This window comes from Macaca mulatta, chromosome 9, assembly GCF_049350105.2.
Source record: "Macaca mulatta isolate MMU2019108-1 chromosome 9, T2T-MMU8v2.0, whole genome shotgun sequence".
In the NCBI taxonomy this organism is placed as follows: Eukaryota; Metazoa; Chordata; class Mammalia; order Primates; family Cercopithecidae; genus Macaca; species Macaca mulatta.
The window spans coordinates 145,551,332-145,575,237 of NC_133414.1; the positions used below are offsets into that span (position 1 = coordinate 145,551,332).

Genomic DNA, 23,906 nt, shown 5'->3' on the forward strand with positions numbered 1-23,906 from the left:
GTATCTTCCTGGAATATCTCTATTTAACATGTGGACAAACTGCCAAATTTTCTCAAAGCAGTTGCACCATTTTGCAGTCTACCAGTAAAATCTGAGAGTTCCCATTTCTGCACATCCTTACCACTGTTTCATTTTTTTTTAAGACAGATTCTTACTCTGTCACCCAGGCTAGAGTGCAGTGGTGCAATCTCAGCTCACTGTAACCTCCGCCTCCTGGGTTCAGGCGATTCTCCTGTCTCAGCCTCCCAAGTAGCTGGGACTACAGGTGCACGTCACCATGCCCGGCTAATTTTTGTATTTTTAGTAGTGACAGGGTTTCACTATGTTGGCCAGGGTGGTCTCGAACTCCTGACCTCAGGTGATCCACCTGCCTCAGCCTCCCAAAATGCTGGGATTACAGGTGTGAGCCACCGCGCCTAGACTGTTTCATTTTTATAACTTCTATTTCTTTGCTGAGATTTCTATTTTTCCATTTGTTTCAAGGGGATTTGCATTTTTTTATGGAAACAGTTTTTATGATGCCTGTTTTAAAATCCTTGCCAGATAATTCTGACACCCGAGTCTTCCTGGTGCTGGCCTCAGTTGATTGTCTCTTATTGAAATGGTCGTGTCCCTGGGTCTTCATATCATGAGTGATTCTTAGCTGTATCTTCTCTCAAGAGTTTTGGTTCCAACGACAGTTCAGTTCTCAGAGTTCTTGCATAGTTCTTCCGTGTCATTCTTCTGGTGCTGCTGGGACTCCCACTCAAACCCTCACCCTACCCCTACCCCTAATTCTACTAGTGCCATCTGGCAGCACGGAGGGCGCCTCCCTGGCTGTCTGGCGTCACTGCCTTCTGTGGTGGTGGCATGGCTGAAGCCGACGGGCCCAGGTGGAGGGCGGAGATGCAGGGCTTCACTGATGCTGTGCTGTGGGCAGGTTGGACCACCTGCCTGGTGGTTGCATCTAGTCCCATCAGCAGCTATCAGTGTGGGAGGAAACCCACAGCCTGCACCCTCCTCTTATCTGGTGATGCTCAGGCCAGCAAGGCATTGGCTGCTCTGCTCACGGCTGAGAGGCAGAGCTGCTGATTCGCTCTGGAAAGGCTGTGGCTGTCCCCATTGGCCCCAGGACGTCCTTGGCAGCTCCCACCTCTGTGTATGTGACTCTGGGCTGTGACCTCCACTGTTGCCCCAGCTAAGCAGTGAGGACTTGCCAAAGCCCAGAGGGCTGTGGGACCATGAACGCAGCTCTCTGGATCCTGGGACTCGGGCCCCTTCTTCTCAAACTCTGGGCAGTCCCCACTGGTAAGTTTCTCCTTCCTTCATCCATGGAACTTTCTGGAGGCAGCAGCTCTGTCGATGCCCAGGCCCCGGGGCATGAGGGTCCCTGCAGTGACCTGCTGTCTGTCTGGGTCTCACTCAGCCCAGAGTGCGTCGGACATGCTGGGGCAGGAGGGAGGTGGCTCCACATGGCTGGATCCCTGTGACCTCAGGGCCCCCAGCCCCTAACCCCACTGCTCAGAACCCAGGGCACAGGGCTGGGTCAGGCCCTGGACAAAATGAGGGACACGGCCCAGTGTCTGGTCCCAATGACCCCGATCAGCAGAGTCCTGAGGGGTCCTGTGGGGGCTGCTCCATCCATGTCCCCTGGAGCAGGGCTGAGGTCCTGGGAAGGAGGTGGGAGGGTTGGCTGCATCTGGCAGTGAGGTTGAGCATGGGGTCCCACAGAGATGCTGCGGCCAGGTGGGGACACTGTGGTGTGGGGCCATGTGGAAGGGCTGCTGGGTCAGAGCAGGCAGCTGTAGAGAGGGAGGTCCGGCCAGAAGGAAGAGCAGGAGAGGCTGGAGGTGAGGGAGCCCTGGGGACCTGCGTACATGGGCACGGAGCCATGACATGAGTGTGGGGCTGGGCGGGAGGCACGGGAGGGTGCCCTCGAGGCTGAGGAACACTTCACTGGCAGGGCTGGTCCAGGTGCCCAGCAGGGCGGTGACCTGGTGCCGGATGGAGCCGCACCCCCAGTGGTGGGGTGGGAGTCTGTGAGCAGCTGCAGAGAGGGCAGAGGGGGTTGGGATTTGAAGGAAAGGCAGCAGTGTGGCCACAGATGGATGGATACCTGGGGTTGAAGGGATTTGCTTTTGTGTTAAGGATTGCAAGCACAAGGGCCGGAATTCTCTACTACAACAAGAAATAAGCTTTAGAAAATACAGTATAAAAAGCCATTCGTAGCGGGCATAGTGGCTCATGCCTGTAATCCCAGCACTTTGGGAGGCCAAGGCAGGCAGTTTACCTGAGGTCAGGAGTTCGAGATCAGCCTGGCCAACATGGTGAAACCCCATCTCTGCTAAAAATACAAATATTAGCCAGTCGTGGTGGCGTGCGCCTGTAATCCCTGCTACATGGGAGGCTGAGGCAGGAGAATTGCTTAAACCCTGGAGGTGGAGGTTACGGTGAACTGAGATCGTGCCATTGCACCCCAGCCTGGGTGACAGAGCGAGATTCTGTCTCTAAGTAAATCAATCAGTCAATCGCAGACACCAGCACACATCCATGTCCTGAGGAGAACCAGGTGGGAGGGTGATGAGGAGGCTGGGGGGTGTGGAGGGATGGAGGAAGACTGACAGGGAGGGGATTCGAGGCTCCCCACGAGGTGGGAGGGAAAGGTCTTCATCTTGGACCAGGCAGGGTCGCCCCTCTGCTCCTGACTGCCATCTGGGAGGCTCTCTTCTGGGTGTGGAAAGTCCTCCAGGGGCCCTGGAGGCTGCTCTGGGACCACAGCGCCACCCACATGGAGTTCCTCCTAGTGGTGCTTCCTCTCGGGGTGGCTGTGTTGATGTGGGGGTGCAGAGGCCTGGAGAGGGTGGTTGGGGTGCCTCCGTGGGGGGTGGGAGAGAAGGTGCTGGGGCATCTGAGATGCTCGGAAACCATGGAGACTGAGATCCTGGCTGGAAGGCTGGTGTGGGTGGGGTAGTGGGGCTGGGTTTGGTGTAGTGGCAGGGCAGGCAGGGGGTGTTTTCCTGGACGCTCAGGGTTGCAGAGGACAGGAGCGAGGGGTGAGCAGAGCACTCCAAGGGGTGTGGACAGTCACGTGGGCGGGGCAGGGGTGACAGTGGTGGGCTGGAGACCACAGGGCCTCCAGTGGAAGCGGCGGAATGATGCTTGGGAGGCAGAGAGTGGGTGGGAGGACCCGCCCAGCTGCAGACCCAGGAGGACAGGGGACTTCCTTGCCTGGGGGTGGGGTCCTCCATGATGTTGGGGCTTCAGAGGGCCGGGGAGGGGAGCAGCCCCGGGGGAGACACATGGGGTGAGGGTTTCTGTGTGAGCCGCGCCCATCACCTCTCTGGGACTGCTTCATGGGATGAGAGGAACCCGACTTGCCGCTGAGGCCTCGCAGGCCGTTCCCTGCTGCCGCCAGAGCTGCCATTGCTGCCAGCTTCCTCCTGAGCCTCTGGTTGGTTCTGGCCCCTCTAACTGGACCTGTCTGTCTGAAGGTGGACCAGGCGCTCTGAGGCTGGCGTACAGACACAGCACGTGCGACGGAGTGGTGCTGGTCCGACACCACGGGACGTGGGGATACGTGTGCAACCAGGAGTGGACGCTGGCAGAGGCCTCTGTGGTGTGCAGGCAGCTGGGCTGCGGTCCTGCCGTGGGCGCCCCCAAGTATGTCCCGCTGCCTGGAGAGATGGCCCAGCCCTGGCTCCACAACGTGTCCTGCCGGGGCAACGAGTCCTCCCTCTGGGAGTGCAGCCTTGGCTCATGGAGCCAGAGCCCGTGCCCCCACACGTGGGTGGTGGTCGCGCTGTGCTCCAGTAAGTAGGGAGGAGTGAAGGGGGCGGGCTGGGGAGGAGGAGTGGGAGGACAGGGAGGGTCTCCGAGGTGGGCGGGGAGGCCGTGGGTCTGGAGCTCTCTCTGGGAGGGGCTCCTCGCTGGGCACCGGAACCATCCTGACTGTAAGATTCAGCTGTGGAAAAACCACTGCCAGGGACAGTCAGAGAGTGCACGAAGGAAGCAGAGTGAGGCCCAGGCATGGGGAGGTAGCAGCCGAGAGGGGGCGGGGTCTGTGGACGCCTGAGGCCCACACAGGTAGCTGATGGTAGTTTCTTACACAAATGACAGAAAGGTACACGCTTTGCCTTTGAGATCTGGCCTGAGGGTCCTCAGCTGTCCCTCAGACTTTGTGTGGCTGTAAGGACCCCTCATAGCGTCCTGCCTCTGAAGCGGAACCACCTGGCCAGGACCTCCTATCATCTGGGGGCCCAGTGTGAAGGGACCCTGTGGGGACCCTTGTTTCAGGAGACCGGCAGCAGAGCATGAAGCTGGGCACAGGGGGCCTCTCTGAGCCCCGGGCCCTGTGTGACTGCCCGGTCACCTGCCCCTGAAGCTGGCCCTCCGCAGCGCAGCACCGTCCTCCCTGAAAAAGGAGCTGCCAAGTGACCATGTGGGCAGCTGGGTCCATACCTCACAGAAGACGGGCCTGTGCTCCACAGACGGCACATTCCGGGAGCTCCGGCTGGTGCAGGGCCGCAGTCCCTGCGCGGGGCTCCCCGAGATCAGAAACGTGAACGGGGTGGACCGCCTCTGTGGCCTGCACATGGAGGAGGCGATGGTGTTCTGCCGGGAGCTGGGGTGCGGCCCTGTGCTCCAGGCCCCCCGCCGGGACGTGGGCGTCGTCAGGAAGTACCTTGCCTGCAGGGGCACCGAGCCCACCATCCGCAGCTGCAGACTGGACAACAACTTTCGTGGCAGCTGCGACCTGCGGCTGGATGCAGAGGTGGTCTGCTCAGGTGAGGCTGCCACGCGATGTTCCCAGTGACCCTTGGGATGATGCTGGGCCTGGACCTGGGGAGAGCAGGGAGAAGGGGTGGGCGTCCCCACGGATGGGGCTCCTGTCCCACATGAGACATTGGGCGCAGACGTGGTGCATGTGCAGCCGGAGGGAACGGGACTCAGCTCTCACACTGGTTCTCAGCTGAGCGGAGCTGAGTTTCTGGTGGCCCCACAGAGGTGTCCTGGCTCAGAACCCACCGGCCATCTAGGGGTCCTGGCTGCTGGTGTAAGTCGGAGCTGCCTCAGCTGTGATCTCTGCATGTCTAAGGGTTGGGGTTGGGGAGAGGTCACGTCCTCCCAGCCCTGCCTCAAGTGTGTGTGAGCTGCACTGGCCTCACAGCTCCTGGCCTTGTATGAGGAGCAGCTGAAATGAGGTGGATAGTCTGCTTGCTGCAGTACCCCAGAGAGGGTGGTGCTCAGTGGACCAAGGGGTGCCCTGACGCCTCCCAATCGCCTCTGGGATTGCAGAGAGTGTTGCTGTCATGGCCCCGGACAGGCAGAGGCTGTGAAATACGTGGGCACCTGCAGCAGGTGACCCTGACCCTGACCTTGGCGATGCGGCCAAAGACGCCTGCTCTTCTCTGGGTGCAGGGGGGAAGGGCCTCTGGCTGCAGGTTCCTGCCTGTGCTTGGCAGACCCTCTGCCTAGATACAGATGATGGCTCCTGGCTGAAGCCTTCTGCAGTCTAAGGCTCAGGGCCAGGCAGTTGACCTGAGAACACCTGTCTCGTGCCTGAGAGGACGTCTGCCCCCAGGACACACCGAGGCCCGGCTGGTGGGCGGCGAGCACCCCTGCGCCGGGCGCCTGGAGGTGAGGCGGGGCCTGACCTGGGGCACCATGTGTGACACAGACCTGGACCTGGCCACGGCCCATGTGGTGTGCCGGGAGCTGCAGTGCGGGGTGGCGGCGTCCACACCCAAGGGTTCCCGCTTCGGCCGGGGCTCGGGGCCGGTGTGGACGGAGACCTTCCGCTGTGCAGGCGACGAGTCGCTGCTGTTCCACTGCCCGCGGGGAAATGGGAGCCAGTGTGGGCCCGGCCGTGACGCGGGGCTCAGGTGCTCAGGTGAGGTCCTGTGTGTGGGCTCTGAAGGCTCATCCCTGCCTTGTTCTCTGCCAAATCCCTTCATGCCCTAAAGGTGCCTCTGGCCGGTAGGTGTGTGTGCTTTGGATGTTTGCTTCAGTTGGTTGAAAGAAGCAGGGAAGAGACTGGGTGTAGAGTGATGTGCCCCAAGGCTGCAGCTAAGATCAGATTCTTCTGGAGAGCTGTGTGAGCTGCATGCTGAGGCAGAGGAGGGCAGAGGAGCTGGTGAGAGCAGAGCTGGGCTCTGTGCCCACCCCTCTGGGTGTGAAGGAAGGAAATGACCACAGCCAGCCATGTGCTGGGTCTGCCATGTGCGAGCCACGCTGACTCTTCCTCTCCCCCAGAGTTCAGGCTGGTCAATGGCAGCAGCAGCTGTGAGGGCCGTGTGGAGCTCCAGGTGCAGGGGTCCTGGGCGCCCCTCTGTGCCACCCACTGGGACATAGCAGATGCCACCGTCCTCTGCCACCAGCTCAATTGTGGCAGTGCGGTGGCCACACCTCGAGGAGGCCATTTTGGGGACGGGGACGCTGCCATCTGGCCTGACGCGTTTCACTGTGGGGGGACAGAACCCTACTTGTGGAATTGCCCAGTAAGCACCCTGGGCGTCCCGGCCTGTGCCCCGGGAAACTCAGCCTCCGCGGTCTGCTCAGGTGGGTGCAGCCAGGACGGTGGAGGAGGAGGGTGGGTGAGAGGCATGGACAGAGGGGGCGGAGAGGGAGGGGCCCTGCTGTGGGGTGGTTCCGGGTCCCTCCCGCTGACACCCTGGGTCCCCTGTGCGTCCCCATCCCCAGGTCTGCCCCACGCCGTGCGGCTGAGGGAAGGACAGAGCCGCTGTGATGGCCGCGTGGAGGTCTCCCTGGAGGGCGTGTGGGGCCGCGTCCTGGACGATGCCTGGGACCTGCGCGGCGCGGACGTGGTGTGCCGGCAGCTCGGGTGCGGAGCGGCCGAACAAGCCTATGACGCACCTGCCCCCAGCCGCGGGTCCGTCCAGGTGTCTCTGAGCCGCGCGCGCTGTCTGGGCACCGAGACCCGCCTGACTCAGTGCAACGTGTCCGCGACCCTGCAGGAGCCCGCGGGAACCTCGCGGGACGCCGGCGTGGTGTGCTCTGGTGAGGGCAGAACCGCATCCCCGATGGCCCGTCGCCGCGGGGTCCTGGGCGCCCTGACTCTGTCTCTCCACAGGGAGCCTCGGGGTGCGGCTGGCCGCGGGGCCGGGGCGCTGTGCGGGGCGCGTGGAGGTGCTGCACGGGGGCGCGTGGGGCACCGTGTGTGACGACGCCTGGGACCTGCAGGACGCGCACGTGGTCTGCAGGCAGCTGGGCTGTGGCCGGGCCCTGAGCGCCCTGGGGGCCGCACACTTCGGAGCCGGGGCAGGGCGCATCTGGCTGGATGAGCTGGGCTGCCAGGGCCACGAATCTGCGCTGTGGCAGTGCCCGTCGGCGGGCTGGGGCCAGCACGACTGCAGCCACAAGGAGGACGCTGGCGTCCTCTGCTCAGGTGAGTGGCGGTTGGGTATCAAATGATCATGCTGTTTTATTACGTACAATCATGCCTACTTGCTTTCCAGAATTACATTAAAGTATCAGGAGCTGTTGTCTTCCTTCACAATGTATTGGGTGAGGTTCCTCTTGGTGTAGTAAATGGCACCGGACAAAGCGCTTTGGTTTCCTGCACCTGGAGCTTCCTGGAGCAGCCCCGCCTGGGCTCATTTTCCACCATCACCAGCTCAAGTGAGCTTGAAGTTTCCATCCGGAATTCACGTATATATACATTTATTTTGAGATGGTCTCACTGTGTTGCCCAGGCTGGAGTGCAGCGGCCCAATCACATGTCACTGCAGTCTTGACCTCCTGTAGTCCAGGGATCCCTCAGCCTCAGCCTCCCAAGCTGCTGGGACTACAGAAGTGAGCGCTGCCACTGGCTTCAGAGTCTTAATTTTGATCCATATTTTGGGGGACTGGAGAACTTTTTGCAAACTGTTTTTTTTTTTTTTTTTTTTTTTTTTTAATACAAAGTCTTGCTCAGGCTAGAGTGTAATGATGCAATCTTGACTCACTGCAACCTCTGCTTCCCGGGCTCAAACGATCCTCCTGCCTCAGCTTCCAAAGTAGCTGGGACTACAGGCATGTGCCACCATGTCTGACTAATGTTTATTTTTGTAGAGATGGAGTTTCACCGTGTTGCCCAGGCTGGTCTCAAACTCCTAGACTCAAGCAGTCTGTAGGGTCCAGCCCCACAGGGTCAGTGGGTTTTTCTCCCTGTGTGCAGAGATAAGAGATTGTAGAAATAAAGACACAAGACAAAGAGATAAAAGAAAGGACAGCTGGGCCCAGGGAACCACAACCACCAAGACTCGGAGACCAGTAGTGGCCCCGAATGCCTGGCTGCGCTGTTATTTTTTGGATACAAGGCAAAAGAGGGCAGGGTAAAGAGTGTGAGCCATCTCCAATGATTGATAAGGTTATGTGAGTCACATGTCCACCGGACGGGGGCCCTTTCCTTTTAGGTAGCTGAGGCAGAGAGAGAGAGGACAGCTTACGTCCTTATTTCTTCTATGCTCTTTTCAGAAATATCAAAGACTTTAATACTTTCACTAATTTTACTACTGCTATCTAAAAGGCAGAGCCAGGTGCACAGGATGGAACATGAAGGTGGACTAGGAGTGTGACCACTGAAGCACAGCATCACAGGGAGACGGTTAGGCCTCCGGATAACTGCGGGCAGGCCTGACTGATGTCAGACCCTCCACAAGTGGTGGAGGAGTAGAGTCTTCTCTGAACTGCCCCGGGGACAGGGAGACTCCCTTTCCCGGTCTGCTAAGTAGCGGGTGTTTTTCCTTGGCACCGACGTACCGCTAGACCCCAGTCCGCTTGGCAACGGGCGTCTTCCCAGATGCTGGCGTTACCACGAGACCAAGGAGCCCTCTGTTGGCCCTGCCCAGGCATCACAGAAGGCTCACACTTGTCTTCTGGTCACTTCTCACTATGTCCCCTCAGCTCCCATCTCTGTATGGCCTGGTTTTTCCTAGGTTATGATTGTAGAGCGAGGATTATTATAATATTGGAGTAAAGAGTAATTGCTACCAACTAATGATTAATGATATTCATACATAATCATATCTATGATCTAGATCTAGTATAACGCTTGTTATTTTATATATTTTATTACACTGGAACAGCTCGTGCCCTCGGTCTGTTGCCTTGTTGCCTCAGTGGCTTGCCGCCCACAGCAGTCCACCTGCTTCAGCCTCCCAAAGTGTTGGGATTACAGGTGTGAGCCACCGTACCTGGCCATTTTGCAGACTATTTTTGAGGTGGTGGATGAGATTTTTTATTGTTATTATTATTCACGCATACCCGAGATCCTTTGTGTTCTCATCTTGTCCAGGTGTGGTCATTCTTGGGTGATGGAACTTTGTCATTTGGGGGGATGGGTTCTCCAGAGAAGCCTGTGAGCGAGCAGGTCATGGGCTCCCCACCTGACCTGCGGTCTTTCCAGGCAATCCCGGGGGGAGAAGCTGGATGCCGGCAGAGTCTCCGGCAGCTCATCCAAGTGTGGGCTCTTCTCATTGATTTTGGTTTATATTGTACTTTAGAAACGTTTTCTTCAGTGGATCTTGGATTATTACATTTATTTCAATTATTGCGTTCTTCGTATGCAATGCTGGAGTCTCGTGAGTTTGGGTCTTCTCTATGTTTCTGAAATTAATTTTGGCGTGGCTCCTTCCCCAGGCATTCTTGGGGCATTTCTCCAGGTGGCACATCACAATCTGCGTTTCTGTCGGTTCTGCTCTTCGGTCCTTTGGTGTATTATTTCGCCCTCCTCACCTCGTCTGTCACCTCATTTTTGTGTCTTTATTCTCAGCAGCTTGTTTTCTCCTAATGACATTATGCTCCACTCTCATAAGAGGTCCATCTTTTTCTGGCATCTCAGTGAGAATGGCAGGTCATTTTCTAGAACATTCTGCTGGTTTCTGTGGAAAGCGGCTGATGTTAGCCCTTCCTCCGCATCTTCCATGTGGTCGTTGGTCTCTGGTTTGCAGCATTTTCCTCTGGTGGCTACTTTATCTGTTTGTCTGTGAAGCTTCATCCTGGGGACCCCACCTGAGCCGGCATGTGCAGGCATCTGGCCGTCAGACCGTCTGCTGGAGCCAGCACGTTGGACATGGCCAGTTCAATTCCCGGGGCTGCCTCTTTTCCACCTGGGTCTCAGCTATGCCTCGGTCACTTCTGGCCCCTCCAGGCTCTTCAGGGTCCCTGCCTGACAGGACTGCATCCTCAGGGTGGGGTGGGGCGCTCATGGCTCCTGCTGTCCCACTGGTGGGCAGGTGGACAGGCAGGCCACGGAGCCCTGCTCAGCTCTGGGCTGCCCACATGGCCTGTGTCTCCTGCCTGTGCTGCTGCTTTGCCCAAAGTCCTGTCCATATGTCCAGGGTGCAAACTTTAATTGTTTTGGGAAAGCAGATGGGACTTTTCATATCTGAGGGACAGGAGCCATTTTAAAGAATTAGAACACTAATTTCTAGACATAGGTAGAGGATATCTCTTGATAGACTTTACAAAAATACTATATTGCTAATATTTTTGAGAGAATGAAATATAAAGTTTTACATGGTGTTAAAATTTGAGCCCAAAACATTTGAAAGAAAAAACCATCTGTAATCGCAACAGCCGGAGATAAAGCCACCATGAATATGTAACGTACGTGAAATTGATGCTGAGTAACCAGCCCCACCACAGGCAGCAGGGATGTGTGTGGCTCCAACTTCTGTGGTCACTGCCTTTGGCTGTGCTCAGCCTGGTGGTTCTCTGTCCCAGCCGGGCTCCCTCAGTGCCTTCGGTCACTTGATGGTTAGGTGGAGCCCTGCTTCTGGGCCCTGGCTGAAGGCAGGAGTGGTGGAGGCTCTGTTTCTGTCATGATCCAGCCTTGGTTCTAAAAATGATAGCAGTGTCAGCCTAGGAACAGGCACAGAGTCTCAGACCTTATTCCTTGGCCCAAGTCCCGAGGCAGCCAGGACTCAAGGACTGGGGCACGGACTCAGTGAGAGGGTGTGGATCAGGCAGGGGATACTTGTGGACACTTTTGTATTCTATTACCATGAATTTCTTTCCAGTACTTTTTCTAAGCTTATTTTAATTAGATATGATCCTTTCAGTTGCAATTTATACCCAATGTTCTCCAATTATCCTGGTACAGGTATTTTTAAAATGTTATTACAGTGCTTCATGGCATAGCTTTAAAGAATTGTCTAACATGCCATTAGGTGACCATATTAGTCTGTTGGACTCTACACTGCTCCAAGGGTAACACTGAACATATTTGGGCACTGATCAGTCAGGACCGAAGCTATCTCTGAACATGGGGCTGAGGTACACACACACACACACACACACACACACACACACACACACACACACACAGAGTTAAATAATTACTACAGTCAAGCCAATGAGCATTCCACCATCTCGCAAAGTTACGCTTGGTTTTGTGGTAAGAGCACCTAAAATCTACTTTCCTAGCAAATTTCCAGTGTACAATCCAATATTATTAACTACATTCCTCCTGCTGTATGTTGGGTTTCTAGATTTATTCATCCTGCACAGTTGTGTACCCTTTGACCTACTTCTCCCCATTCCCCCACCAGCTGCCCCGATAACCACATTCTATTGTTTTTATGCAGTTGACTTTTTTTTTTTTTTTTTGCTCCCATATGTAAGTGGGATCATGCAGAATTTGTCTTTCCATTCCTGGTTTATTTCATTTAACATAACGTCCTCCAGGTTCATCCATGTTGTCACGGATCACAGAATTTCCTTCTTATTTGAAGCTGAACAGTATTCCATAGCATCCATGTACCACATTTCTGTTTTACTTTTTTAAATCGACAATCTTCGTACATCTGTATGGGGTACATAGTGGTGTTTCAATCCGTATAATGTGTAGTGGTAAGATCAGGGTAATTAGCAAACAGTCATCTCAGACATGTTTCATTTCTTTGTGTTGGGAACATTCAATATCCTCCTCCCAGCGATTTGAAACCAAATAATAGACTGTTAATTACGGTCACCTACAGTGCTATAGAATGCTAGATTTATTCCTCTTATCCAGCTGTGATTTTGTATCTCCACAGATCTCCTCCTATCCCTCCCTCCCCCACCTCCCAACCTCTAGTGTCCTCTATTCTGCTTTTTACTTCTAGGAGATCAACTTTTTTAAAGCTTCCATTTATGAGTGAGAACATGGGGTGTTTAACTTCTGTTCCTAGCTTGTTTCACTTAACACAGTGTCCTCCAGTTCAATCCGCATTGCTGCAAATGATGGGATTTTATTGTTTTTTGTTTTGTTTTGTTTTGTTTTTAAATGGCTGAGTAACTGCCGTATTTTCTGTGTCCGTGTATCTGTTGTTGGACATTTACACGGATTCCACATCTTGGCTATTGTCAGTAGTGCTGCAGTGAACCTGGGCGTGCAGATGTCGCTGCTGTGCTGATTTCATTTCCTCTGGGTCTATACCCAGCAGTGGGATTGCTGGATTGTGTTGTAGCTCTGCTTTAAATTTTTCAGAGAAGCTCCACACTCTTTCTATAACTGATCTCAGCGCTGGGACCCCCTGAGTCTAGCCCCCTCCTTCTGAGACTGCCCGTGGTGTCCAGGCAGGGCACTCCTTGGCCTGACTGTGCTTGCCTTGCAGAGTCGGTGGCTCTGAGGCTGCGAGGCGGGACCTGCTGCTGTGCTGGGTGGCTGGACGTGTTCTACAATGGGACCTGGGGCGCCGTGTGCAGCAATGCCCTGAAGGACCTCTCCTTGTCCATCATCTGCAAGCAGCTAGGGTGTGGGGAGTGGGGCTGGCTGGAGAACAGGCCCTTCCCCTCTGCCGGCACCGGGACCGCCTGGGTGGACAACATCGAGTGCCGTCCGCTGCGCAACTCCACCCTGTGGCAATGCCCCTCCCATCCGTGGCACCCGCATTCCTGTGACCTTCGGGAGCAGGTCTGGATTACCTGTGCAGGTGGGCATTAGAGGTCTCCGGGGGTGCCCGGGAAGAGAGTCATCTGTCCTGACAGGTCACTAGCAGGGGATGCCATCGAATCAGAGCTTGGGCCTGGGGGTCACTGGGATCCACAGCCTTCCTTCTGAAGCTTCTCCGGGCACTGATGCTCTCAGAGCTGCTGTTTAACCTGCAGGATTGTCAGAGGACAGGCCACAGGCTGCTGGGGAGCCCCTCAACTGCTCCTCCTCGCTCGGCTGCCCAGGTACCCCTCTGTCCTTGTCCCTGTCCTCCTTCCCATCCCGGTCCAGCCCCCGCAGTGACGGCAGCCCCCATTCCAGAGGAGGGCGCGCTGCGCGTGCGCGGGGGCGAGGATCGCTGCTCCGGGCGCGTGGAGCTCTGGCACGCGGGCTCCTGGGGCACCGTGTGTGACGACGGCTGGGACCTGGCGGACGCGGAGGTCGTGTGCCGCCAGCTGGGCTGTGGTGAGGCCGTCGCCGCCCTGGGGTCCGCCGCCTTTGGCCCTGGCTCCGGACCCGTGTGGCTGGACGAGGTGGGGTGCCGGGGCAGCGAGGCGTCCCTGCGGGGCTGCCCTGCGGAGCGGTGGGGACGCGGAGACTGCGCGCACAAGGAGGACGCGGGCGTGCGCTGCTTGGGTGAGTGGGGCCGGGGGAGGGCTGGGAAGAGGGGCGCTGGTTGAGTCCTGTGGTGGTCTCCGGCCCCTTTCCCCTCAAGCGGATCCCCAGCACCCAGCCCTGAGGCTGCCCAAGGCGTGGTCCCTTGTGGGTGCTCCTGGCCGGGCTGCCGGGGACCAGTCCTGTCCGCTCAGGCTGCGTGGGCTGGGTGAGGGTCTGTGCGGCTCAGGGCTGTAGCGGCCTCCCCATCCCGGTCCTCACCTGCCACCGTTTACTGCAGGTTCCCCGGAGACCACTGTGCTGCCCCTGCCGCCGCTGGGTAGGTGGCTCTTTCTCATGCTCACCCCCCTCCTGTATGTCAGACCCCGCAGGGACCTGCACTGGGGCTCAGGGCTGACCATCACGACCAGGACACCCCCGCTCTCTCCCTGTGCCCACCTGAGTGAATATATGGGGATCCCCCCTCTCCCTGTGCCCACCTGAGTGAATATATGGGGATCCCCCTCCCTCCCTGTGCCCACCTGAGTGAATATATGGGGATCCCCCCCTCTCCCTGTGCCCACCTGAGTGAATATATGGGGATCTGGGGATGTGGAGGACAGAGACCCCAGGCCTCACACAGCCACTTCTCTGGGGTCTTTGCCTTTGTGGCTGCGGGGGGCTTGGCCCTCGAAAGCTGTGGCCCCTTGGACCCTAGGTCTGTGTTCAAGGCAGAGCTGAGGGCAGTGGGCAGTCAGGATGCTAAGCGCATTCCACAGGCCTCACCGCCTCCCAGATCATCCTCTGATGCTCCTATCTGGGCCCACATACCTGCATTTTCCCACCTGTGCCTTCCGCCTCAGCCCTGCACTCATGCCTCCCCACCTGTGCCCTCCCAACTGTAACCGCTCTCTGGGCCTACACAGCTGGATTTGTCCACCTGTGCCCTCCCACGTGGGCCTTCCTCCCTGGTACCCACTATCTGGGCCTACAGGCCTCCTGGATTCTCCCACCTGGGCCCTCCACCTGGGCCTCTCGTGTGGTGGCCTCGACCTCCACAGTGTCTCTCCATGGGAGGAGCGCCGTTCAGGCAGCACAAAGGCCCACCTCTCCTGGGGTGGCCCCATCCCTGTGAGGCTGAGGTCCCCCAGGGCCAGGGTCACAATGGCCCAGGCAGCCCAGGTGCACAGCAGGCCCCGCCTCTCACTGTGCCCCACAGCCCCTCCCTTGGCCCCTCCACCTGCCCACAAGGCCTGGGCCCTGCCTGAGATCACCTGCCTGGTCCTTGGCTCCCTCCTGGGCATCATCTCCCTGTTCCTGGGCACGCAGTGGTGCCGCCGCAGAGCAGCCTGCAGGGGTAGGTGGGCGTGCCCAGGTGTGGTGAGCAGGGGCCTGGGGTGGGGAGGCTGGGGGGCATGCTCTGTGGGCCCTGTCATTGCAGACCCTTTCTGTCCTGGTCACTGCCCTACATGCTAAGTGGCCTTCCCCATGGTGACTGCTCAGTGACTCTCTGTCTGGGCCTCAGGGACCCTGAGTCTGAGTCTTGCTTTGCCCCCGCGATGTGCTGGATCAAGGAAATCCACACTCCCAGGGCTGCCTGGAGTGAGAACGGGCTTCAGGATTCTGCTGACCCTTAAGACTTATGTCCAATGGGGGCTTTCCTGGGTGTGTTCAGAGGCGGAGGCCACCGGTCCCACCCTAGGACCGCATTCCTGGGGGCCCTGAGTAGAAAGTGGCCTCTGGCTGGGGGTCTTTGCCGTCTGTGGGGGCTGCTGACAGAGGAGCCAGGGGTGCTCCTGGTGTGCATGAGAGACCGCAGGGGCCAGGCAGGGTGGGCTTGGACTGCAGGAGCATTTCTTCTAGAACATTCTGGTGGGGCCTTTGCAGGTTGGGACATGTCAGGCCATCTGTCCTCAGAGGGTGTCTATGAGGACATCGGAGCCTTCCCCATGGAGGAGAAAGACGAGGGACCTGCAGGATCCGGGGACCTGGGCCTGGAGGAGGACTATGACGATGTGGGAGAGCCTGAGGATGGCGCTGGGGAGGAGGCGGAGGAGGCCAGGGTGCTGCTGAGCCCCGCAGGTGTGCACCTCTGTGTCCTGGCATCCATGGTGCTCTTGCTGCCGTACTGCTCCTATGCAGAGGGCTCTGCTCTGGCCAGCGCCTACATTTAAAGAACCTGAGAGCTGCTTCTCACGTGTCCGTGACTTTCTCTCCTGTCTCGGGCCTGGGGCATTAGGACTTCTGGCTGTCCTTTTGAAGCTGCATCTCCCAGGGGTAGATGTGGACTTAGGGAGGTCATAGGTCTATATTTGGGTTGCTTTTGCAGCTGAGCAGTGTCCTTCCAGCACCTTGTCCCGGTCGGCTGCAGGAGGGGCGCTGGGCAGCCCAGGTCACTGTGAGAAGCCATATCACTGTCTCCCGACCCACTGTGTCCCATCCTTGTCCCTTTGAGGCTTTGCTTCCCAGCAAGAAACCGGGAGATGGGAACTCCTGGGCTTTGAGAAATCGCTCAGCACCCCAATGGACCCTGTGTCTGTCTCCCTAAACACAGGTGGGGCTCCTTTCAGCCTGGGCCCCGAAGCTGAGGCTGGGATGGAAGACCATGGTGGCCTCTGCCCCAGGACGTGATGACCTGGAGCTGACAGTGGGGATGTCAGTGTGTGGAGAGAGTGGGATACACCAGGGAAGGCTGGGGTCTTCCTTGTCCTCACTCTCAAAACAGATGTTATTAAACTCTCTTTGAATTCACTCATCCGTCATTAATTCGATCCAGAAATGTTCAACAGACACCATGATGGTCCAGGTTCTGTTCTGGGCCCCGCTGTCTGGTCCTTTGTCTTCTTGTCTGAGGGCGACTGTGTGTGTCTCCAGTCCACATTGTTTTCACTGTTTTACTGAGTCGGGATGTGGGCTACTCCTGTAACTCAGGCAGGAGGGTCAGGGGTCTCCCAGTCAGGCAACCTCTTGGATCGTTTCTTGTCTCTGCTGCCACCTGACTTCCAAGGTTAGGGGCCCAACCTTCAGTGTGGCTCCCTGATGAACCACCCCTGGGTTCCTGCCTTTCATCTGCACACACAGTGCTGAGGGGGATGGCGAGGGCTCCGCTGGGCGCTTGGGGTCAGAATCTCCATTTCTTACAGCTGCATTGCTCTGATGGGCCCCGAAGCTTTCCCTGACCAACCTCATTGCTGACCACACCCTCCCAGGACCTAACCCACCAACAATCCCACCCACCCAGGATTCCACCACGCAGGACCCCGTCAGGCATGTTTAGATCTTTTCTGACTTCTTCATCTCAGGTTTCAGCATACTGGGAACACCCAGGTCTAAACATCCAGTGAGTCGTCACCTGTAGGGTCTTTCGGCCTCTGTCTGGCCTCTGTTTGCCCTGGCGTGTGGGCAGCGTGCTGTTGGCCTCGCTGACACTGGCTCCGTAAGCAGTGAGGACCCCAGCTGCACCCTTGGGGTCTCTCTGCACGCTGCCTGCCATCCCCCAAACCCCTTCTCTGTTCCAACTTCCTGGGATTGTGAGGGGGGCCCCTGCTTGGGTCCAAGGACCACCTTGGGCGGAGAAGATAAACCAGAAGCCCCTTCCTCAGACAGGAAGCCCAATGAGGGTGCTGAGGGGACGTCCAGAGAGCGTGGGCAGGGCCTCCGGGCAGAAGTGTGGTGCTGAGGACGTGTGGCCAGCTTCTTGGGGTGCAGCTGGAGCAGCTCCTGATGGAGCTGGGGGCAGAGGCTTACCTACCGTCTGAGCACACCTTACCCTCCGAGAACCGGCAGGGCCTGCTCTCAGGCAACAACCCCTAATCGAGGGTTGGCCAACCTGGCTTGACTCTGTGCGAGGCGTGTCCTTAGGGCAAGGTGGGGGGTAGGGGATGTGGGTGGTCCCTGGGGAGGGTGAGGGTAGGGAGGCATGAGGTGTGTGGAGGGGCCGTGGGGGAGAGAGCAGCGAGGTGGCAGGAAATGGGATGAGGTGTGAGCATGAGACACGGACCTGGAGGACACTTGGGGAGCAGAGTGAAGCTGTCAGTGCCACGGGGAGGACCCTGGTGTTGCTGCCCACTCCAGCCTTGCCGTGTGTGCCGGCCTCGCTCCTCCCAGACTTGCCATGTGTGCCTGCCTCGCCCCTCCCGTTTCTTCCCCCCGGTCTCCCAGCAGCAGTGTTTTATGAGTTTTTTTTTTTTTTTTAACAGCGATTGGCACAGACACGGGGACCTAGAGCTACAGACCCTCCCCCAAGGCCTCCCCAGGGCTTTCACCTTCCTGACTCCATGTGCAGGGCACTAAAGAGGCCCTTTGCAAGTCAGAGTTCGGGGAAGCACCTGAGGCAGCGGCAGGTCCCAGGCACGGGGCTCCAGCACACACAGCCTGGCGGACGGGCCTGTGACCTTCTCTGGAAATCTGGTTCCCTCTCACTCTCCTGGTCTCCACATAGAGGTCTAGAAACCGGAGTCACCCTGTTCTGAACTGGTTCTCTGGCAAATCTACTGGAAATTGACCTTTATTGATATTATGCTGCTTATAAAATAATACCATGCTTAATTATTGTACATGTAAAAACAGGCCAGACGGGGTGTGCTGATGCCTGTAATCTCAGCACTTTAAGAGGCCAGGGCGGCCAGGCGCGGTGGCTCACGCCTGTAATCCCAGCTCTTTGGGAGGCCGAGACAGGCGGATCACAAGGTCAGGAGATCGAGACCATCCTGGCTAACACGGTGAAACCCCGTCTCTACTAAAAAATACAAAAAACTAGCTGGGCGAGGTGGCGGGTGCCTGTAGTCCCAGCTACTCGGGAGGCTGAGGCAGGAGAATGGCGTGAGCCCGGGAGGCGGAGCTTGCAGTGAGCTGAGGTCCGGCCACTGTACTCCAGCCTGGGCCACAGAGCGAGACTCCGTCTCAAAAAAAAAAAAAAAAAAAAAAGGCCAGGGCAGGCGGGTCACTTGAGTCCAAAAGTTCGAGACCAGCCTGGGCAGCATGGTGAAACCCTGTCTCTAAAAGCACGTAGCTGGCGTATTGACTTGCCCAAATGCGAGTGTTTATCCAGCCCTGCATACACGCTGCCCCTTTCTGGCCTTGCCTCAGACGCCGCATCATTGATTTAATCCTCTGTTGGATTTGGCGGCTTCCCAAGGACACAGCCTCACAGGGAGGCCGTGCATCCCTTACGAATTCGGGTCGCAGGCACGCACGTTTTTCAGAATTTTGCTCCCATTGCTAGGTCTGTGTGTTCACAGCACATGAGCTTAGCACGACCCTAGGTCTTCAGCCGCACCTTTTGTGAGAGGCAGAGAAGGTCCATCCCTCCGCTGCCAGGCCCTGGTGTCAGCACCCGTGGCCACCAGGGCCTTGCTGAGAATGGGCCCTCACTGGTCCATCTCACACCTGGGGCTGCATTGGGCACCAGCTGCAGGAAGCCCAGCCTGGCCTCACCACACGCTGCTGGCACCGTTTGGGCTGAGGCACGGGTGACAGATGACAGCTCTGATATGGGGGGAGGAGGCGAGGGCGTGCACGGGCTTCCTTCTCAGAAAGGTGTCACACTGAGTCGGCGTCCACCTTCCGTCCGGGGGCGGAACACACGTCCCTGCCACGAGAGCATCAGCCTGGGGCACGGCAGCAGCAGAGTGGCCAGGCATGGCATTGTTCCCTCTGGGACTGTGGCCCCTGCTCCTGGCCTGCGGGACCCGCCCTCCCGGTGAGTGTGTGCCCCTGCCTGCAGGGCGCTGGGGGTCAGAGCCCCGGTGTGCAGGACATTCCATGGGGGCGGGGGCCATGACACCACAGTGGTCCCGTCTGCTCCTTGCTGTGAATCCTGGGAGCCTCAGCTGGCGACCACAGAGGGCTGGGGTGTCCGCTGCAGGGCTCATGAGTGGGCAGAGTGATCACAGTCTTGTTTTCTGGGCCTTCCAAATGCATGTGAAAGGCTGGGACCTTCACTTCATTGAATTTCCTCAGAAAATGGTCCTTAGGCTGTTTTTGTTAACATTTTGTTCATTTTTGTTGATATTTAAGTTTGTTCATGTTATTGGTGACATCCAAATAATGCGTGAGAAAACTTGGGAAAATCAAGAGTAAGGTGCAAACTGGGCTGGAAGGTGACAGTTAGATTTCTAACTTCGGAAGTTCTGGGCATAAAGTACTCAAGGGTACCTTTGCCATGACGCCTTTCCTATGTTCTTGTCCCCGAAGCTCCCGCTGCAGAGTCCCTGGCCCTGGTGAGGGGTGGAAACCGCTGCGAGGGCCTCCTGCAGGTGCAGTCCCTGGGGCAGCAGGGCCTGGTGTGTGGGGACCACTGGGGCCTGCGGGAGGCGTCTGTGATTTGCAGGCAGCTGGGCTGCGGTCGCGCCCTCTATGTCCCCACGTATGTGGTGTGGCCGCAGGAGGCTCAGCAGTCCTTGCTGCAGGGCGTGCAGTGCCAGGGTGTGGAGGCCTCACTCTGGGACTGCTCCCTGGGGAAGTGGGGGTCACTGAACGGCTGTGAGTGTGAGTGCATCGGTGCAGTCCACTGCTCAGGTAGGACGGGTGCCCCGGGAGCCACTTCTGCCAGTCTGTGGCCCTGTCCCCACCCACGACCTTCACTTTGGGGAGGAGGGGTGTTGCCTGAGTCTCCCCGGGTGGAAGACAAGACCCTTCTTCCTGGGGTGACTGTGACTCCAGTGCTGTGACCTTCAGACCCTCATGGCACTGTATGACTCCATGTGTGTCCCCTCCAAAGGCCCAGACGGCACAGCACAATTGAGGAACATATTACACACCGAGGCCATCCCTGGCCGGGACCCCAGCCCGAGTTCAGTCCTTTTGGGTTCAATTGACTCATGGCAACCATCAAACATTGGGGGCCAGTGGTGACCACGGGACCTTGTGGGGTGAAGGGTCCCTCTCTTCCTCCCCTGAGTGGCTGGCACGAGTGAAGGCACCGGCCTAGGGGCTCAGGCAGGTGCAGAGGCTGGTGCTGAGTGAGGTGCTCCCTCCTGGCCCTCATCTCGGCTTTCTGCTCCTGTGCTCTCCCTTGTCAGGGCCCACTCAGGAGGCTCTGAGCTCCTGGATCTGCCCCAGATTTCAGCAGCCCTGTCCTGCTCAGGCTCTGGCGGGGACCCTGCCCTTTCCCCTCTGCTGGATTGTTGGTGGGAAGCAGAGGCTCAAAGTGGCATGTGTGAGGAGAGAGAAATGAGGGGCATTGACACAGGCAAGGAGAGGCCACTGGCACCAGAGGGCCTTGGCCTGCAAACTCCAAGGCATGAGCTCCAGAACCAGAGACAGCTGGCCCTGTGTGGAGAGCACTGTGGGGGTATGACCAGGCCTGGGATACTGGCCTGCAGGGCCTCTCAGAGAGGAGCAGATGGGCCGATCTCCTATGTGCTGTCCTCCCCACTTGATGGGCCCTCACTGTGGGCAAGGCCCCAGAAGCCAGAGGGCATGGAGCTTGTCCTGCCATCTGTGCAGGTGGCCTCTTGGGCACAGGGTGGTGGGGAGAGGGGACCTAAAGTGGGCAGGTATAGTCTCTGGCTGCCCCCTCTGGGGTCCTGGGCCCGAAAGAAAGGCCTCTGCTGCAGACCCCCACACACCTCATCCTTCAACAAAGGCCACTGCCTCAGTCCACACGTTAGGGGTGGGAGGACCAAGCCCCAGCAGAACTGAAGTGGAACCAGAGTGGGCACCTGTGTGTGCAGGAGGAAAGCTGGCCTCCCTGGGGCTGCGTGGTGGAGGCAGCCCCTGTGCGGGGACCCCTGTGATCCGGATAACGGAAGGCCCTGTGATAAGCTGTGGCTTGCACCAGAAGGAGGCCAGCGTCTTCTGTGGAAGGCTGGGGTGCGGCCCAGCCCTCCAGGCATCCAGGCCCCACCTCACAGGGCACCCAGGCTGGCTGGGCTCGAAAGTCATTTCCTGCCAGGGAACAGAGTCCAGCATCTTCAACTGCAGGTTCAACCTGAACTTCCTAGACCACTGTGACCTCCCAACAGACTCTGAGGTGGTGTGTGCAGGTACGGACGCCCTTTCCTGAGAATCTCTGAGACGGGAGGTGTCCACTCAGAGCAGTGTGCGGGGACTGAGGGGATGGCCCTGGCCTACAGGGTGTGGGGGTCTTGTCTCCTGGGGCTTCAGCACCTGCCCAGCGAGGCCCCTATGCTGCTGCCCTCCTGTACCCCTGTCCGGGGGAGGGAGAGGGGCTGGTGGCCCAGGGGTCACCTGGGGAGATGGCTGACACGGATGGCAGCTCCTCCCTCGGGGCTCTGGCCAGGGTGTGGCTGGGCACTGGGCTTAAAACTGACCAGGTGGTTACAGTGGCCTGCCAGGGTCCAGGTCCCAGCCTGGGAGTGGGCTCCATGACACAGATGTGGGGGCCCCAGGCCCCGGGATGGACATCCTTGTTTTGGGGTGGGGACTGTTGCTGTCCGAATTCTGCTGGACCCAGGACCCCAGGGAGATGGGAGGGTGGCAGAGGCCTCCGCCTGCCCACCCCAGGACCTCTCCTGCCGCTTCAGAGCCCCAGGGGCCGGACCAGCCCCGGTGGTCCTGAGTCCTCCTGCATCGGTCCTTTCCGTGGGACCCGAGGGCAGCGGTCAGGTCGCTTCATCCCAGAGGCCTACACCGAGCCGGTCCTGCCCTGTGCTCCAGCCCTGCGTCTGCCCCCAGGACACACCGAGGCCCGGCTGGTGGGCGGCGAGCACCCCTGCGCCGGGCGCCTGGAGGTGAGGCGGGGCCTGACCTGGGGCACCGTCTGCCACGCGGACCTGGACCTGGCCACGGCCCACGTAGTGTGCCGGGAGCTGCAGTGCGGGGCGGCGGCGTCCACGCCCGAGGGCGCCCGCTTCGGCCGGGGCTCGGGGCCGGTGTGGACGGAGGCCTTCCGCTGTGCGGGCAACGAGTCGCTGCTGTTCCACTGCCCGCGGGCGCGCGGGAGCCAGTGTGGGCCCGGCCGTGACGCGGGGCTCAGGTGCACGGGAGAAAGTAAGTCACCCGGGTCCGGGCAGGGAGGCTGGGTCGGGGCAGGGAGGCCGAGGCTGTGGGGCGGGGGCGGCGCTCAGTGCCCTGTGGGGCGCGGGCACGGCCACTCCCTGGACACCGAACCCGGCGCTCGCGCCCTGGGCCTGGGGCTGCTGGGACCCCAGCTTCCTTCCTCCCTCCCTCCCTCCTTCCCTCCTTCCTTCCTTCCTTCCTCCTTCCTCCCTCCCTCCTCCCTCCCTCCTTCCTTCCTCCTTCCTTCCTCCTTCCTTTCTCCCTCCCTCCTTTCCTCCCTTCCTCTCTCCCTCCCTTCCTTCCTTCCTCCCTCCCTCCTTCCTTCCTCCCTCCCTCCCTTCCTTCCTTCCTCCCTCCCTCCCTCCTTCCTTCCTCCCTCCCTCCCTCCTTCCTTCCTCCTTCCTTTCTCCCTCCTCCCTCCCTCCTTCCTTCCTCCTTCCTTTCTCCCTCCCTTCTTTCCTCCCTTCCTCTCTCCCTCCCTTCCTTACTTCCTCCCTCCCTCCCTCCTTCCTTCTTCCCTCCCTCCCTCCCTCTCTCCCTCCCTCCCTCCTTCCTCCCTCCCTCCCTCCTTCCTTCCTCCTTCCTTTCTCCTTCCTTCCTCCCTCCCTCCCTCCTTTCCTCCCTTCCTCTCTCCCTCCCTTCCTTACTTCCTCCCTCCCTCCTTCCTTCCTCCCTCCCTCCCTCCATTCCCTCCCTCCCTTCCTCCCTCTCTCCTTCCTTCCTCCCTCCCTCTCTTCCTTCCTCCCTCCATTCCCTCCCTCCCTTCCTCCCTCCCTCCTTCCTTCCTCCCTCCCTCTCTTCCTTCCTCCCTCCCTCTCCTCCTTCCTCCCTCCATTCCCTTCCTCCCTCCCTCCCTCCCTCCTTCCTTCCTCCCTCCCTCTCTTCCTTCCTCCCTCCATTCCCTTCCTCCCTCCCTCCCTCCTTCCTTCCTTCCTCCCTCCCTCCCTTCCTTCCTCCCTCCCTCCCTTCCTCCCTCCCTCCCTTCCTCCCTCCATTCCCTCCCTCCCTTCCTTCCTCCCTCCCTCCCTTCCTCCCTCCATTCCCTCCCTCCCTTCCTTCCTCCCTCTCTCCCTCCATTCCCTCCCTCCCTCCCTTCCTCCCTCCCTCCTTCCTTCCTCCCTCTCTTCATTCCTCGCTCCCTCCCTCCCTCCCTTCCTCTCGCAGGTGTTTGTTGACTTTGAGTTGCTCATCTTTGGAGGAATGTTTATTCAGGACCCTTCTCCATGCGGACCCTACATCCCTTTCAATATATCATTGGCAAATATTTCCCCCCGTTCTGTGGGGTGTTTTTCACTTCCGATAATGCCCCTTCAGGCACGAGCTTCTAGTTTTGAGGAAGTCCTGTTTACCTATTTATTCCCCTTTTGTTTCTTGAACTTTTAGTGTCATATCTAAGAATCCAGTCTCTAATCCAAGGTCATGAAGACTACTCCTGTGGTTTTTTCTCAGTTGT

At 58.5% G+C, this 23,906-nt stretch overlaps 2 protein-coding genes across 14 annotated transcripts in view; both read left to right on the top strand.

The window, feature by feature from the left end:
• Nucleotides 1-1,116: 1,116 nt before the first annotated feature.
• Nucleotides 1,117-16,240, top strand: SCART1 (scavenger receptor family member expressed on T cells 1). Of its 2 annotated transcripts, XM_077947907.1 has the most exons (14): nucleotides 1,117-1,287; nucleotides 3,471-3,788; nucleotides 4,467-4,763; nucleotides 5,561-5,869; nucleotides 6,232-6,537; nucleotides 6,679-6,996; nucleotides 7,070-7,384; nucleotides 12,579-12,896; nucleotides 13,072-13,140; nucleotides 13,217-13,531; nucleotides 13,791-13,829; nucleotides 14,709-14,846; nucleotides 15,377-15,571; nucleotides 16,044-16,240. In XM_077947907.1, exons 1-14 carry the CDS (start codon nucleotides 1,221-1,223, stop codon nucleotides 16,118-16,120), a joined length of 3,081 nt encoding a protein of 1,026 aa, XP_077804033.1. In that variant the 5' UTR covers nucleotides 1,117-1,220; the 3' UTR covers nucleotides 16,121-16,240. The 2 variants fall into 2 exon arrangements, with proteins under 2 accessions (XP_077804033.1, XP_077804034.1); XM_077947908.1 differs by lacking the exon at nucleotides 1,117-1,287 and having other exon boundaries at nucleotides 4,273-4,763.
• Nucleotides 16,241-18,625: 2,385 nt separating this feature from the next.
• Nucleotides 18,626-23,906, top strand: part of LOC100427702 (scavenger receptor cysteine-rich domain-containing protein SCART1-like) — a 57,317-nt gene continuing 52,036 nt past the window's right edge. For 11 of the 12 annotated variants that reach the window (XR_013398466.1, XR_013398470.1, XR_013398468.1 and 8 more), the window contains exons 1-4: nucleotides 18,626-19,190; nucleotides 19,685-20,008; nucleotides 21,166-21,477; nucleotides 22,130-22,444. Coding sequence is in view for 5 of the 12 variants with exons in the window: in XM_077947909.1 (XP_077804035.1) it covers nucleotides 19,130-19,190; nucleotides 19,685-20,008; nucleotides 21,166-21,477; nucleotides 22,130-22,444 (1,012 nt within the window). In the remaining 7 variants the exon portion in view is untranslated. The remainder of the gene's footprint in view (nucleotides 19,191-19,684; nucleotides 20,009-21,165; nucleotides 21,478-22,129; nucleotides 22,445-23,906) is intronic. The other variant, XM_077947912.1, reaches the window with a different exon arrangement.